This window comes from Pongo abelii, chromosome 5 (assembly GCF_028885655.2).
Source record: "Pongo abelii isolate AG06213 chromosome 5, NHGRI_mPonAbe1-v2.0_pri, whole genome shotgun sequence".
NCBI lineage: Eukaryota > Metazoa > Chordata > Mammalia > Primates > Hominidae > Pongo > Pongo abelii.
This window is the reverse complement of record NC_071990.2, coordinates 72,882,095-72,900,302: the sequence shown is the minus strand read 5'-3', so window position 1 is coordinate 72,900,302 and position 18,208 is coordinate 72,882,095. Positions and strand designations below refer to the sequence as shown.

Genomic DNA, 18,208 nt, shown 5'->3' with positions numbered 1-18,208 from the left:
TATATATATATATTTTTATATAGACTTCTAGGTTCTTTTAGTGGATTGAATATATGTAAATGGACTGTAATTGTTTTTAAGCTAAGTTTGTCATGAAAGGAAATATTTTATATATTTCCCATATGCATAATCACATAAACTGTAAATAATGATCTATGAATTCATCCATCATTTATCATCCCTCCCTCTATCTGGATTCAATTTGCTAAAATTTTGTTTGGGGTCTCTCTACTTTAATGAGAGATTTTGTCCTATTTTTTCTATCTTGTAATGTCCTTACCAAATGTATCAAGGAAAGGCTGCCATCACCGAGTTTCAAAATGTTCCTTAGGAAAAAATTGTGTAAGATAAGAGTATTTATTCTTTAAATATTTGTAATTATCAGGATCTACCTGGGTCAGGATATTTCTTGGTGAAAAGGTTGAAAACAATTACAGAATCATTTAAGAAACTAAATATAAAACTCTTCAGCTTTTTAGTTTATTCTTATGTCATTTTTAGTAAGTTGTACTTTTCAGAAAATTTGTATATCTCATGTAAGTCAGGGTTAGGAAAATTTATTTTGTAAAGGGCCAGATAGTAAATATTTCATACTGACTCTGTTGCAACTACTCGACTCTGTTGCAACCACTCAATTGTTGTGGCGGGAAAACAGCCATGGACAATATATTAGGAAATGGGCATAGATGTGTTCCAGTAAACCTTTATTCACAATAATAGGCAGCGGGCCAGATTTAGCCTGCTGGCCATAGTTTGCTCACTGTGATCTGAATTGAAAAACCTACCAGCATAAGTTGTTTACGATATCATTTATATATCTATAATATATATTATTTTCCCTTTTCATTCTATGATATTGGTAATTTTTATTGAGTACATTTATTTTTGATGCAATTATTGATACAGATGTAGTTCCGTCCACCACTTTCTGTTTATTTGTAGTCATCCCATCTGTTTGTTGTTTTACTTCTCCTTTTGCCTAATTAGGTATTTTTATTATTCCACATTTTCTCAATTATTAGCAACTGAGTTGTTCATTCTTCTATTATGCTATTAGTGACTACCCTAAAGATTAAAATATGCACTTTGACTTACTTAAATCCTTCTTAAGTTAGACATTTTAACCAATTTCAAAATAATGCAAGATCTGTACAATAACTTACTTCCATTTACTCCCCTCCCACCTTTCACTCAGGTATTTTATATATTTTTCACTTCTACATATGTTTTAACTACCACAAGATGTTGTTTTTATCATTATTAACTCTTTCCAATGTTCTTCATTCTTCCTCAAGGCTAGTGCTTCCAACTGGAGATACTTTTCTTCAACATGAACTCCCATTAGTATTTTTTGTAGTGCTGGTCACCTCGTGATGAATTCTCTTTGTTCTCTATCTATCTATCTATCTATCTATCTATCTATCTATCTATCTATCTATGCATGCATGCACTCATTTATTTATTTCCTGAAAGACATTTCTGGGTAATATTTACTAAGCATAAAATTGTAAGTTGGACATTTTTGTTTTTTCCTTTCAGAATTCTTTCTTTTGGCCATTCCACCAAATTTAGGGTCTCATAATATGTGCTGAAATTTCAGCTAGTCATATCTTTGCTTCTCCAAAGATACTATCTCTTTTTTCCCCTGAGATTCTTTTAAGAAATGTTTTTCTTTCGTTTTCTGTACTTTGATTACAATAATGCTGATTTTTTTCTCTCTTACATATATTATTGGGTACGTAAAGATTTCAGATTTGTAATTTGATGTCTTTTATCAGTCCTGGAAAATTGTCAGTCTGTATTTCAGTATTCAAGTGTTGCTTCTGTCATTTCCTCTCCTTCTGGGACTCTATATACATTAGAATTTTTCATCATGTTCCACTTGTTTATGTTCTCCTCCAATTTCTGTCTCTTCTCTCTGTACGTCAACTCATATACTTTCTACTGACTAGTTCACTAATCCTTGGTTTTACTGTTTCTCATATGTCGTTAAACTATTACTTTTTAAAATTTTTAAATTATAATTTAATTTTTTAAAATGGATTCCAGGTCTCTGTTAAATAATCCATCCTCCTTTGATTTATTTAACATATTAATCATAGATATTTTAAAGTCTCTCTCTATTTGATAACTCTTGTTAGTGTTTAGCCAGGTAGTCCTTTTTTTCATTGTTAAACATGACTCATAAATTTTAATCAGATGTAAAACTGTGTGGATGAAACCCTGTGGAGGCTCTGGATGACATTATTTTCCTCCAAAATAGGTAAAATTCTCATTTGATTGACAGAAAGTTTTCGTCTTGTTCTTGTACAGAGTTTGGGTTTAAAGATTTGCTATTACTCACAGAGTGTAATGCTTATTTCTAGAGTTTGGCCCTTCTGAGATATTTAAAAGAAACCAAAAGTGTTTGTCATACCCCTCTAACTATGGGAACTTGAAGTCCAATCCATCTCCCCAGTACTGGCAGCTGCTGGAATTTGTGCTTGGCTCTTTGGCCTTCCAGCTGCTGCTTTTTGTTTGCTTTCCTGGAACCTTCCCTGTGCATAGACAGCTCACTGGTCAACGTATGAGGGAAATCTATAGCAAAATTTGAAGCTTTCCACCCTCACAATTTCCAGTTTCTCTGTCAGTTCCTGAATTGTAAAATTTATTTTCTCAGCCTAGTAAGTAAGAACACTGCTCTCTGCTTAAGGCTCTATTATCCTATGTCACCAAATTGGAAAGTAACTTCAGAGGAAACTAGGATGAACTTACCACTTACCTCGTGTTTTCCCTTCCTTTCAAAAATTGAAACTACTCAAATTTCTGCATGCTTTGTTGCTCTCAAAGGCCTTCCAATAGTTTTTGCTGTTGTTGTTCATTATTTGTTCTTGTTCAGCTTTTATAGTTTTATATGTGGAGAAGTTAGTCTGATATAAACTATACTGTCATGCCTGGGGAACTGTGCCCATGTAATATTATTGCTTATTTTTGAATAAGGGTAGAATTAGACCAGTTATGTTGTTATCAAAATTTTCATAGGGTTTCATAATGAAGACAGATGTTAAAATCATGCTATACCAGTTTATCTGTAAATTACACTGGATAGCTTTTGCCACATAGGAATCAATACCCTGCTTCTGCCACAGAATGGCAGACCTGAGTGGTCCTCTTCTGAGTCCATGTAGTCTGCTACTATGAGGTATAAAATACTGTTTCAAGGTGCTCCAGGGCTAAAACTTCCCCTAGCTCTTACATATTCTAGAAGGGAATTTTTCGTTGGGCTTTTTAAGGCTGTGACATTTATTTTAGAGAGCTTTATATTCTGTTCAATAGCTGAATAAGTAAGCATCTATTTTTGGCATTTCCTCTCATTTTGGTTCAGATTTCACTGAATTTGAAAATTGCTTTCTTTAGCTTATTATTTACAGATGTGGTTAAATCCTAGTTTCATGTTAGATGGAGTTTTTAGTCTTTTTAGTCTTCTTATAAAATTGAGGTGAGTAAACACATCTGTTCTCTGTAACTTTAAATCTGTGATCATGAGATCTCTTTGAGAAGTAAAATGAGTAGGCCTTGATGACTCATTTGAACATGCATTCCCATTGGGAGTGACACTGTCCCCAGAAAGGGATAACTGATTCTTGGTGAAGGTAGAGGGAACAAAAAAATCTTAGATAATACAATGGTTAGTGGTCCTCCAAAGGCCTGCAGTATATAAATAGTATGTCTCCAGTATTAAAATTTCATGTGGGGAGGGCAATTAGGAAAATAACACCTAAAAGATCCCTTAGGGGAGTGATAATAACAAAAGATTGAGAAACACTGAATTAGGAAGAGGACTGGTGAGAGGTAAAAATCTGGGTGGCTTCCAGTTTTTCGATTTGGGAACTGGGTGGATAATGGTGTAAAAAGCATATAATTATTCTGTTAAAATACTAAACAAGCCGATAATGTTTTCATACTTGTTCTAAGAAATGTTGTTTTACAAGTAACCAGTTAAAAATACATTTGCTCATGTATTTCTAATCTATTGTAAATGCAACACATACAAAAACAAACGCATACTTAAACAAAAGCTGATACACATACTCAGTGAATACCAAAACATAAGAAAACAATTACTTACATCATGTATGGACCATAAAACTATATAAATGAGTCACAAATAATAAAGTCATAAAATTAAAGATTAATACACACAAATGCTGCCTTGATATATCTGTTGTAGTTTACAAAGTAACAAATAATACAACTAATTTGTTGTATTAGTGATTCAGAAAGCTTTGAAAATATTTCCACTAATTATAAAAAAAAATAGCATGTATGTCATCTTGAGGCTACATCAAGGTCTATGCTTTCTTTATTCATTATGCTGCATAAGTAGTATGTATACAGTTAGCAAATATCAATCAATCCATACTTGGTTATCATGTCTATGCTTTAAGATAGTCTAGCTGAAATCAAGGTAATCATATGTTAAAATGAGTAAAGAAACAAAGCTTTAAATGATGATTTTCTAAATGAATAAAAAAGATAAAGTAAAAATATACTTTAAAATTTTTACTATATTGCTTTAAATTGAACATATATCAAGAGTAGTATAAAAAAGTATAGTATAAATTCTATTAACTGTACAAGCTGAAGTAATGAGCTTGGAAATAATATATATTTCCATGGACAATCTATATAATGCTATTTAAAGCTAAAATGCTAAAAAGCAATAAGTATTTATCTCATATACCAAGTGTATAATAAACATAATATATAGTAGAAAAACAGACCAACTAAGACCAATAAAGAACATTCTACTAGTTTTCTTTTTCTTTGAAATTTGTTTTTTCTCAGTGTATTATACTGAAGTCTCACTATACATTGCATAATCCTTCAGCCAAATTATGGTACTATCTGAATTTTAAAAACAGGTAATAACTAGAGAAGTAGAACCACATCTCATATTTTAATTTTCTCCTTGGAAGTAATAGCACTAGAAATTACTGTGCCATATATTTTGGTTTACAATATGTTTTTAAAGCAGCAGTGCCTAGGTTCCTTTTTAAAAATAAACTACTTCACAGACTTCTGTTGTACTAAACAAATACTAGTAGAACTGCTTTAGTTGAAGTTGCTGAAGTCCTGCAGTCTAGGAATTCTCCTCCCCGTTTAGTTTTTCTCCTGCTCCTTGGACAATTTTCTCCTGTCTATGAGGCAATTCTTGGAGACAATAAGGTTCATTAGAACACCAACAGTCCATGGGCATAACTTTGAAAACCACTCTAATAAAACTGAACTCTTCAAGTGTCAAATCCAACTGTTAAATTCATCCGACTCACCATGAAGCACTGTGAAGTGGATAAGTTAAATATTAGTAATCAAAATTCGAATTTTAAATGCTGTTGCACTATATTATGTGTTAGCCATCTCTCATAAGACATTCAAGGATGACTTAAAAGTATAAAGTAACTTATCTAATACTTCATACCATGTACGCAGTAACTGAGTTATAAAGCACAATGCTATATTTTCAAAGTATTCTGAGATACACTATTTCATTTTATTCTCAAACAGTCTGGTAAGGTAGGAGTGGCAGGTATGATCCACATTTTTCAGATGAATATACATTTAATATTATTATTACACTTGTATGAAAATCCACTAAAAACACAGATCTAGGAATCATGTGTTTTGTTTTATACTAGATAGTGTACAGCACCGGCATATAAGACGTACCCAATAAATGACTGGTGAATAAGTAAATGAATAAATGTATGACTAAGTGAAAAAAAAATCAAGGTCTAAAGAAGTTGCATACTTGTTGAATGAAGCTCTCAATATTGGTTAGTAAAAGTACTGAGCCATAGCTGACAGAACCAAAGATTCACATCTGAGTCAAAAGCAGTCTTTAAGGGCAGGCTGGTAGTCTTCACATTGTCCTGGCATAGGAACTCTGATCACAAGATGCTGTTTATTCAACAATCACTAACCACTCCCTTAACTTCAGGCTTACTTCATTCTTCTCCCTTATATTCAATATCCTCTGAGACTTCAGAATCTCTTTCTCAGTTTGAGCTGTATCTACCTTTACCTCCCACATTAGTTCTTCATTCTCCTGCTTCCATTACACCTCATGACTGAAACGGTCCCGTCTCTGCTGGCGCTCTCTTCTTTCCCGAAAGTTTTCCAGTTCTTGGCTCCCTTCACTATCTCCTTCTATGTTCCTGATTGTTATTTTTCTTAAGCCCCTTAGATATTACTTCCAGTTCAACATCCAACTCTGTTTGCTCTGCCTTGGCATTTGCCCTCTAACTTGGGATAAAGTCTCCAGGGCCATGATCCTTCTTACTTTTCACACCTACATGTTTTTTCTTATTTATTATTTTTAAATATTATCCTTTTCAAGTGAGCAAATTTAAAAAAAATAAAAAATAAATGGTAACACATCAAATATGAACTATTTCTGGCAGTATGGCAGATGATATATTCTGATTCTAAAAAATCCTTTCACTTCCACATGACTAGTAATTATGATGGGAAAATTACAACAAATGCCTGTTAAAATACCAACTTGAGGTCACAAGAAAGAAAGGCATATGTCCTTAGCCAAAGACGAAACGAGAACTAAAACAGGTCGGTAAGTGAATGATGAATCTTTGGAAACCTTTCAGGTCTAGTGAGGAGTTAGAACTGAAATCCTCATGAGTCAAGACCCTTAAAGAACAACAAGGAAAAACGTATGTCTCAGTCTATGCTCTCATAGACCCTCACTGGTGGCTTTCTAATGTACTTTTCTCAGAGAGGAGAATGATCCAGAATGAAGGTCAAAGATGCATGAAAAATGGTTAGCAAAGAAACTAGAATACATATGGTTTAATATAAGGCATTTAAAAAAAACATGCAATAAGGGGAAAATGAACCAATCTATAATTAAAACATTGTACAAGAATATGCAAATGGAGGGACAGTAGCATAGCGAAGCATATGACAGTCATTTTTTTTTTTCTAGGAGAAAGTAGAGGTAATTATAACTTTAAATTGACTGCTTAACAAAATTTATATACTTGAGAAACTAGTCAGTAAAAATCACAGAAACTGCATAATTTCCAGTGTAATGGAGGGGGGAAATGAAAGAAAAATGATTCAATTAAAAAACAATCAGGAAAGAGAAAAAATAGAATAAGAAAAATTAAAAGCATACACCAACATAGAAGTAATTCCAAGTCTATCAAAATAAATGCAAATTGATAAGCTACCCAATTAAATGATAGAGATTGTGTGGTCAGAAAAAAATTAAATCTAGCTATTTGCTGTTTACGCGAGTATAACACATTGGTCATAGAAAAGTTGACACAAAAAGATGTGAACAGTGAATAGTAAGGTTGAACACTAACTGAAAATAGCTTGTGTTATCATGTAAGAAAAACTGACTTTAAAACAAAATAATATAAGGAATAAAGAGATTTATTAGATAATGATAAAAGGTTAAATCACCAGACAGACAAAAGAATTCTGAACTTGAATCTAATTAAGTAATCTCATATAAGAAAAAATGGACAAAATAATAAAGAAGTTGACAAATCCTCTTCATAGATTTTAACTGAGCATTTTCAGTAAATACCAAATCAAATAGGCAAAAGAGTAGTAAAGCAATTGAAGTTCTGAACAGTGTGGATAATAAACTTCATGTATTGGATATATAGATAACTCTAACTGAAGATTTTCATATGCTATCACAAAAATCCAAGGATTACTTTTGAATTTTATCCTGTATTCCCTCGCTGAATTGAAGAACTATTGTGAAATAAGGGGCATTTGAAATTATTTTCTATAACACTTTTCAAACATAACTGTAATATCAAGATTGACATTCCAGAAGATATTAACTTCTATATTTGTTATCACAACTTAAAATATAAAATAATCTATATTGTTTTAAAATCCTCAAATAAATAGAAGAACATTCCTTTCAGTATATGCTTACTGATTATTATTCCTACTGATATCAAATGCCAAATTTTACTAAATGTATAGTTGTGGACCCTGCAAAGCCCCAGGCCAAGGGCAACTTCTGGGCAGTTGACATAAGCCTGATCGCAGCAGAGTCGCTATGGTGGCAGAACCCAGCCCTGTGCAGGTGCTGGCAGAACTAGGGTGCATGCGGAGCCTTTGCCAAGGACCTGGGGCCCTACTTGCTGCGAGATGTGCCCAGTCCCCTGCTGCCACCCAGTGAGGGCTTCAGCATCAAGTCCCTGCTAGGGGACTCTGGGAAGGGGGCACCCTGGTCGGGGCTGGTGCCACAGAGCAGCCCAGCTCCTTCAGGCACGGGGAGATGTGCCCAGTCCCTTGCCCTCCTCTGAGAGGCCTCTGTGGCCCCTCTGCCCCCTTCCCAGCCCCGTAAGAATGGAGGGGGAGGCTCCTCCATTCTCCACAGAGCCTAGGGCCTGGTCTCTCCACTTACTGCAGGACACCTCAGTTCTTGGGTGGCTGTCCAGTGGGGGACACAGGGCCTCCCCCTCAGGGCAGCTGCCCACCTCCTACTTGCCTATCTACACTCCCAATGTGGTAATGCCCTTGGCACCACCACCCACTTACTGTCCCCAGTGTCTACTGTCAACCGGCCCTGCCTACTAGGGAGTGGTCTCTGAAACCTGAAGGCCCCCAGGACTGCTCTGGGATCTAGACACCCTCTTCCAGGAGGTGCCACCCAACAAAAGCATCTATGACATTTGGGTCAGCCACCCTTGGGACCTGGTGGCTCCTGCTCCAGGCTGGTTGCTCTCTTGGTGCAGCCCATGAGGCTCCTTAAGGCAGGGGCTCCTCCTCCCTCCACCTCCCATCCCCACCTTGTTGATAGGGAGCCAAGGCTGGGAGGGTGTCTGCAACCACGGCAGCCTCAAAACACCAGGCAGCAGCCTTGCTGAGCATCCACGGTATTTATTGGACTACCCCACGTGTGGTTGTGGCCAGCTGGGCATGACCCTGATCCTGGTCATGCCTCTGTTTCCCCTACACCCAGAGGCAAGGCTGGAGGAGCAGGGCTGAGCCTGGAATAGCCCTTCCTTGTCTCTTCTCTGTCCACCACGCATCCATCTGTCACCAGGTGTCACCTCCCCTCCCGTGCTCCAAGCTGGGGGAGGGAGAGCCTAACGGTAGATCCAGCCTGAAGTCCTGCCCTCTCTCATCTGTCTAGGAAGGAGGTAGCACCTTTTTCGGGAAAAAGGTTAGGGAGTAGACTGGACCCTACATGGTCTTGGTGGTGGGGAAGATAACAGGAATTTACAATGGTTTTTTTGTTTTGTTTGTTTTAAAAAGAAGATAATAAAGTCCTTACGCATGATAGGAACTAAAAACTTTGCTGCTTATTATTACAACTTATATGTAAATATATTCTATCATTATAATTAATTAGCTGAGTAAACAGAACTATAAAATTATGCAGATGTTAGTTGCTAAAAAATAAAGAAATAAGAAACAGTAATACATTAAGAAAAATTATTCCTCACAGTGTTACCTATAAGGGCAGGGAACATTTACATCTGAAGAGCCTGCAATGCTTGTTCACAGGACTTTGATGCTTTTATGCTGATATCATTTTATTCTTCATCATTCCAAACTATCCTCTCTCAGGTTTTTACCACAGGATTGATGATGGAAGCAAAATAACTCCGTGTGTGTGTGTGTGTGTGTGTGTGTGTGTGTACTGCTGCATGTGTGTCTATGAGAATATGTAGACAGAAGAATGCATATGAAGGGATAACTAGTCTACGAATGTCAGAAGAGAAGACGTGTCACATCTTATTTTTTCTCTCTATTCTTCCTAATTATTCTAAGATCAAATATGTACCGCATATGACAAATCACTGACATACAGTATGAGATTACAAGAAAAGTAGCTCTTTATGTTAGCCTAAGGGGAAATTTGTTTAACCATTAGCTGTAGTGCTTAAATTTACACAATCCACTTACATAAAATAAACTCTCAGTTTATGTGGGTTTTAAAATACAAAGAAGGGAAAGGAAGCTGAAAACAAAAAAGTGCTTAGAGAAAATAGATTTATCACTAAGAAGTTTATTTGTACTGTTTTTAGGTCCACACTTCTTCCCACCATCTTCACTAAATATGAAAATTCATATGAAGCAACGAAGGAAAAAAATCCTCTATCTTTTGCTTCTTGTCATGATATAGTTATGGTCCATGCTGATTTGTTGAGTTGCCATGTTCTCCACAAAGTAACACTGGTTCCAATACACTACTAACATGTAGTTTTCCCCATTCTCCTTGTATAAAATCATAGTCTCTTGTCATTGTTTTCCTATTCTTTCTAAAAGAAATCACATAGCCAAATTTTATAGGAAGATAAATTTTTGAAGAATCCTACTTCTGAAATTTTAGGAGAATGAAAATGAACGCACAAGCTATTCTATGCAATTGGTTAGTAATACAAATTCTATTCACTAGTAATACTTTAAAGCATAGGGCTCAAGGTACTTGGCTCTACAGTGAATATAAACAAAAATTACTTCAAATTGTTTTCAGTGAATAAGGTAAAAAAAAGTCCTTGGTTATGTCCTATTTATTACATTCTTTGGTAATTCAACAGTTTTAAAAACATTCTATCTTATTAAGAATTCAATAAAAAGGAATCTATAAGAATATTTCTTACCCCTTGATCTTAAACAGCTTTATATGGCTATATTCTTGAGCTCTTATAATTCTTCCTTAAATTTTAAAGAACTTTATATTCTTTTAGAGTCAGATGCTGAGAACACCAAAAGTAAAGATAAAACATTTTCTACTAATATCTTTATCAGCTGAAATTGCTCATGTTAGATTATCAGAGTATGAAATTGTTAAATAACAGCAGGATGATTACTTTTAATTTGCTTCAACAAACAAGAGAGAATCTTCAAAATACAATTCATTGTACATCATCAAAATGTGCACTAACATCAGACTTTCAGAGTATTGGAAAAGTGTTTGTTCATATTTTTAACACTTATATTTATTGGACCTCTCATCAACACCACAATTCCTTCAATTGTAATAAATATTTAGGTTACATAACTATAACTATCTGAAACTTTGACTTCTGAAAACTAGTAAAGAACTAATACAAAATATGCTTTGTCCATAATCAATCTGCTTTAGTTTAGATAGCACTTGGATGTCTGGGGTCTTTTCCCTTTCAGCAGGGTATTTGTCTTTTAAGAACACAAAAGCACTACTAGTGACTTAAACAAAATTGATGCAAATGCCTTTCAACTCATATAACGTAACTAGGGATGTCTATTTTGTTACCACATCCACTACACCCACATACACTCACACACCCATGTTGATTTATTTGTATAGCTGTCACACTATAATGACATTGTTGACTAGTTGCAACAAAGACTGTTCTGCAAAGCCTGAAATATTTACTATCTGTCCCTTTACAGAATACACTTTCTGATGTTGGACTAAAGGAAGGGAATTTAATCATATTAGAGGAAACTACTACAAATGTGACTAAGAGTGATCTCTAAAATTGTGATTAGGGTTATAAGCTTTATCTGATAGCAGTCGATACTAAACATTCTGTTGGCAATACTACATAGTAGTTGATAAATACTTAACCCACTGTGACCTAAACTGTATTATAGAAAAAATATTCAGGAAGCTAGTTGTATTTTTATATCACAGATAAAGATCCAGTTTATATAAACAGTATTGCCAACTCACCTGATTCTACCCCTGGGGCGCTCAGATTGCTCTGACATAAAGCTTGTGCTGCTGAGGCGTGAGGCACTGCTGGTTCGGGAAATGGCGGAAACATCACTGACATCACTATCTGATGATTTGGCAGAGACGTTATCACAGCTTCTGTACTGATCTTTATGTATGTTATACTAAAGATTAAAAACAAGAAAGTGTGAGCTCCATCATTAGATAACGGAAAAGACATAGATGGTGAGATGAATGACTACTTAGCCCGCACCAAATAAAGGTGTACCTTCATAAAAGTAGCTGTAGTATATAAAATAATCCAAATGCTACCATATGATTTCTAATATAAAAAATTATTCCTTGAGTGGTAACAGATGGCTTATGAAGACTGAAATATAAATTAAACACAATCATTAAATGCTTGATTGGAAAAGCCATTAAATTATTTGTACATATTTAGAACCTCAAAAGTGTATTACTCATTTTTTTCTAGTACATACGCTTCTCTTTTTTGTTTTCATTTTCATTCTTGTCCATTTTATTCACCTTCTACTCTAGTCAAAGTATAGGCTGAGCATTCCTAATCAAAAAATTCAAAATCTGAAGTGCTCCAAAATCCAAAACTTTTTGAGCACTGACATGATGCGCAAAAGGAATGCTCAGTGGAACATTTTGGATTTTCAGATTAGGATGCTCAACTGGAAAATATATAATGTATATAGAACAAATATACCAAAATATGAAAAAATCAAAAATATGAAACACCTCTGGTCCCAAGCATTTTGGGTAAGGGATACTTGACCTGTATAGACTGATTCCACCTGTATATACTTTTTGATACTTTTGAAAACTAGTTATTTAGTTAAATACTTTCTAAGACATTATAGTGTCTCTAACATTTCTTAAAAATATATAACTTTTCAAAAACAAGGGCTGATATAAACTGAGCAAAGAGGCAGTGACTGGTCTTTACCTTTCTAATACGGTCTCATTAGTTTCAGATTTAACCTATTAACTTAGTATCAAAAGTAGAATACTGGATCCTTATTAAAATTTCATTGTACATTATATCTTATATTCAAAGATGCCTTTAAATTTGTCTCTGATATTCATTTCCTAAAATTTTAGGAATCATCAAATAAAAGATTAAAATATGCAAAGCTGTCAAAGCAGTTAATCTACTCTTATTTCTACTTCACTGTCTTATTGTGATGAACCACACAGTGAATAGCTTATGTATTACATTATTATTTTTATATGTTATAATTGTAATAAATAGGTTACATAACTATAAATAACTGAAAGATACCTAAAATGTAAGTAGTTTTCTTAGATACTGCAAGGTAAGATACTATAACTTCTTCTGTAAAACAAAATAACATATAGGTGTTTGTTTCTTAGCAGGCAATTTAATTTAAATTTATGAGAAACAAAGTATGAAATATCAAATGTTTATTAAACCTGTAGAAAAAGTCATCTATCCTTTGTGATGTTCCATGTCAGAGGAATTTTAATGAATTTCAACTGTCTTGCTAAAACATACTAAATTAACTGATGTTACAACCTGGATTTATATGCACTAAAAAGAAGATTAGACAATAACACTTAAAAATTACCCTAGAAAAAGGTCTCATGTTTATTTAATAATTTCTTACATGAGAGTAGTTTAGGACTGAAACATTAAATGTGAGTTTTGTTTTTGTTTTTGGAGACAGATTCTCCCTCTGTTGCCCAGGCTGGAGTGCAGTGGTGCGATCCTGGCTCACTCCAACCTCTGCCTCCCAGATTTAAGCAATTCTCCTGCCTCAGCCTCCCAAGTAGCTGGGACTACAGGCGCACGCTGCCGCGCCTGGCTAGTTTTTTGTATTTTAGTAGAGACGGGGTTTCACTGTGTTACCCAGGCTGGTCTTAAACTCCTGACCTCAGACAATCCACCCACCTCGGCCTCCCTAAATGTGAGCTTTATTTCTTTACCTCTCATGTGTATGTGTTGGTAAAATAATTTCATATCAGGCATGAAAATAATTCCCAATATATAGGATATATATACAATTATTTTTCCCAAGGATTTTTCATAATTGTGTGATTTATCTCTCAAAGTCATATGCCAAATTAGAATTCAAAGGAAATTCATATATGTTATTATATCTAAACTGAGCTATTAATATTTATATGATTTCATGTTTGATCTAAAATTAATGTGATTTAAGATAATGTATTGAAAGCAATGTGACAATATGGTTTACCAGCAAACTCAGTTATATTTAATAACATGATTCTGACTAACACAATTCATTTTAATCAGATCTGTTTTCAATTTACAGAGTATATGTGCTAAAAACTCAATTATGTTCACAGAGTAGAACCTGAATTTAACACTGTTGCTGCATTACAAACACAATTCCTATATTATTGGTTTTTTGAAACACTGTGCTAAAAGAGAGATGCTATGTAATTATTGTCTCCAAATGTATTGGAATGATACTTTGCCCATGACAGAATATAAAATAATCCCTGTTTTGGTTGTTAGCATTGTGCTGATACCCAGAGCAAATGCTCCCCTTATTTGATATTTGACAATATTAAGCAGTGTACACCAAAGCATAAAGGTATGTGAATGTATATGAAAATATTTTTCCAACTAAAATATTTTCAGTTGGAAATAAGCCAAAAGATGGCTTTATTTAAGCCATCTTTTCTTCAACCTTTTTGTATACAGACCTTTGTTATTCCAGAAAGTAGAAAAAAAGGGATTTCAAAAATTATGTCATAATACATTTTTTATATTGAGATAAAGAACAATCTATCATTCTGATGTGATATCACAGTTGTATTCACACTGAGTATTTGAAGAAAGTGAAATACTTTTATATTCACTTTTAACTAATATGTTAACGTTTTAATCACTTTGAATTTCATCAGGCATGATCTGTTAAATTTTGAATGTAACAATTTAATATTTTAGTGGAAGTACATAAAATATATTCCTCAGAAGGAATTTCTACCGATCCTACAGAGGGGAAATAAGTCATTGATGTGAGAGAAATAATTAAATACTATTATTTTTAGAAGTAAGTAATAATAAACACTCTCCAGCTACCTACAAAACCCATCACATCACTCTTGGTTGCTGTTCCTGGGTTACAGAAACATAAACATTCTTTAAATTGTGAGTACCTAAATGTGAATTCACCTCTAATTATGAATTTCACTTCATCATTAAGGCATGCAACTCTGTATACCACCAATAAAAAAAAAAATAGAATGGTGACACATTTCAAGGATACCTAAGCAGCATTGTGCTTTTTCAAAAGCAAAGTTAGTCCTAATTCCTTACTCAGGATGGATGTTAGGGTCATTTAGTCTTCTAAAAGACGTACTAGGTTTCAAGAAGCATCTCAGGAATTATAGTTGTCTGACAATGTTTTGCCCTGAAAAAAAGTCCAGTTCTACTAGTGGTTGGTTAAAAGTATTTGAGAATAGTTAACTAACTTTGGCTTGGCATAAATTTCAACTAAGGTTTGTTGCTTCGTCCAAAATGTCAAATGGATTAAGATACTAAAAAAGAGTCAGTAAGAGAATAAAGTTCAAAATTTAATCAGTATAAAATTTGTGCCAATACTGGCTCTTAATTATAGCCATAAAAATAGATCTTTGTAAAATAGTTATAAAATATTTGATGTAGAAGAATAAAAATGAAAAAGATAATTTCTCAAGTATATGCAAAAGGCTTGAATTAACAAAAACGGCTACTGAAAACAAAAAATTCTACTGTATGTGTTAGTATATAATACAAATATTAGAGATGTGGAGAGTATTTTATCTTCTACTTGACATATAAGAAAAGGCTAATCATTTGTTTTATCTTATATAATTTCCTATCCTATATTCTTACAAGTTTTTAAAGCTACCATATCTTTGATCTCATATTTAGTTATTATAATTTTATTTAACATAGTAGTATCTATTCAGTAAGAGCCATAGTACTATATCTGAAAGTAATAGGTTTTAAAATAGTCAAATGCAATGAGAGAGAGGAAAAGAAAAAGGGTTCCTATGCAAAGGAGGGAGGAAAGATAGAATATGCTAATTTAATTTTTATGTAAATTGAAAGCCACATGGAGACGTCTGAATCAATCTAGAGTAATGTGTTCATTTCAATGCTATAAGTAGAACAAAATCATACCCTAAGTCCCAAATCCATTGTTCTAGGCCTCTTCACTATACAGAGAGGCTCTACTAATTTTAATACAAATGTTAATTAATTACCTCTTTGATTCTGAGCCCCAGTTTTCATAAATTTGGTAAATAAGTGAGCTGGAGTAGAAGATTTTGAGGTATTTTCAACTTTTTAATGTTATAAGTCAGAGAATTTGGAGTCTGCACACCTACTTTTGGTTTACTATGACTATTAGTGGTGGTTTAGACTTCTGAGTACTTCATTTTGTCGATTTTTTGGATCGACTAATTAATGATTAGAGTCCCAGCTCAGGATGATCCAGAAAGGCTTTCAGTATTTTACCCTGATTATTTATTTGCCTCTTTCTTGTTTCCTATACTGGCTCTACCTCTCCTTGCTGTTCTATTTGACCTCATCTTTTGAAATAAAGCTAAGAAACATAAAAATTTCCAGCTTGAAAGGAGCATTTCCAGTTTAAAGAAACTTTCAAATAACTGCATCCAACTGTAGAGGGAAAACAAAACCCCAAATTACCCTGCCTTCTAATTCTTACTGCATTTGTAGTAAGAAAACAAAAACGATGATGATATCTGTGAAGACAGATAAGTAGGCTGATTAGGTGATAATACCATAAATAACAAGTTGCAGACAAGATAAACCTGTACGGAGCTAAAATAGGCAATACTATGGGACATCAAGTTATTTTGCTTACCATTTTTTGGTAAGACTCTTAGGGAGTTGGGCATCACTGAATCACAGTGACCCTCCACACTGTCTCATTTGGAAGCCCTTCTGCATCTAACCTAACATGTAAAGTGATAGACTGTATCAAACACATGACTCTATGGTAGTCTTGGTGATAAATTGTATTTTGTAGCCACCTCTTTTTATTTTTATTTTTTTTATTAGTCACAGAATATCTGGAAAGATAATGAACCACTTACACTGCTTAAAAATAAGTAGGTTTTTCTAGGTCCATATTTCAAGCTAATAATATTAATTTAGTGTAGTTTTATTTACTTTTGATTTCTAATAGCTTATTACTTCCAAAAGAGTTTGTTGGTATTAAATTACAACAAAGGTCAACCTATACTGGCTGCTGCTACTTTTGTAGTATTCTATAAAGAAAAAAGGCTTTTAAATAAACCAGATAATATATTTAAAATTACTTCATGGAGAACAAAAATCTATGCTATTTTATTTAAAATTATCAGATATTAGCAGTTTATAAACTCCTTAGTGTTTCCTTGGAAAATATTATTGAAATAAAAATTAAATGCTTATTGGCACTTGAAATTGTATAAATTTCAGCTTTTAGAAGTTTGAAATCAGTTACTTTTCTTACAAAAGACAGAGCAATAAGAAATCTCATATCACATAATTTTTATCATTCACAAATATCAGTAGTCAAATATCAATTCAAAGTTGTATTTAAGACTATAAATATATACCTTAATATCTTAAATGGAATATTTAAATGATGTCCAAGCAACAAAATGGCTTCATATATCTTGCTTATTTATGTGAATTTGACTAATGCTAATCAATCATTAAGTGATTTTAATACAAATATTTACATATTTTTAGAAAAAAATCAAATCCAAGTTAATATTTCAATGAAGTTATATCACACAAAAATATCAAGAGGAAAGAGTTTTTTTTTTTTCCGGCTTTGGTAGAAATTATGATGCAGGACTATCATATAATGATATCTTTTCTTTTTTTGTTTCTTTAGATGGAGTCTCGCTCTGTCACCCAGGCTGGCGTGCAGTGGTGCAATCTCGGCTCACTACAACTTCCGCCTCCCAGGTTCAAGGGATTCTCCTGCCTCAGCCTCCCAAGTAGCTGGGATTACAGGCACACACCACCACGCCCGGCTAATTTTTGTATTTTTAAGTAGAGACGGGGTTTAACCATGTTGGCTGGTCTTGAACTTCTGACCTTAGGTGATGTGCCCGCCTTGGCCTCCCAAACTGCTGGGATTACAGGCGTGAGCTACCGTGCCCGGCCCAAATGATAACTTCTCTTATATAATTCGGTGCTTTCTAATCCTGCCTGGTACACATAATACACATTTTTAAAAGGGAAACTATTTGTTGGATACTACTAATTTTACCTTGGAATATTGCTCGCGATCAAGTTCTTGACTAGAACCAGACCCTGTTGTCTGCTTAAATCGATGCACTTTCATTTTCATCTGTCTTGTTCGCTCCTCCACTACTAAGCTTGCTGCAAAAACACATAATGGAAGCCTATTAAAACACATGAAGAACCTTTCAGGAACTGAATGGTTTAAGATTTCAATGCTTTTGAAATGACTTCAATTAAATAAAATTTAGAAATAA

The 18,208-nt window shown here is 33.9% G+C and overlaps 1 protein-coding gene and 1 pseudogene across 50 annotated transcripts in view; one reads left to right on the top strand and one right to left on the bottom strand.

Moving 5' to 3' along the window:
- RIMS1 (regulating synaptic membrane exocytosis 1) overlaps positions 1-18,208 on the bottom strand; it is a 512,927-nt gene that overhangs the window by 75,695 nt on the left and 419,024 nt on the right. For 41 of the 50 annotated variants that reach the window (XM_054557696.2, XM_054557698.2, XM_054557710.2 and 38 more), the window contains 2 exons: positions 17,980-18,092; positions 11,699-11,865 (listed from right to left, as the gene is read on the bottom strand). The exons of 8 other annotated variants lie outside the window; for them this stretch is intronic. In XM_054557696.2, the coding sequence (XP_054413671.2) occupies positions 11,699-11,865; positions 17,980-18,092 (280 nt within the window). Of the gene's footprint in view, positions 1-11,698; positions 11,866-17,979; positions 18,116-18,208 lie in introns of all 50 variants that reach the window. One more of the 50 variants, XM_063724859.1, reaches the window with a different exon arrangement.
- Positions 7,983-8,772, top strand: LOC103890931 (forkhead box protein H1-like; annotated as a pseudogene).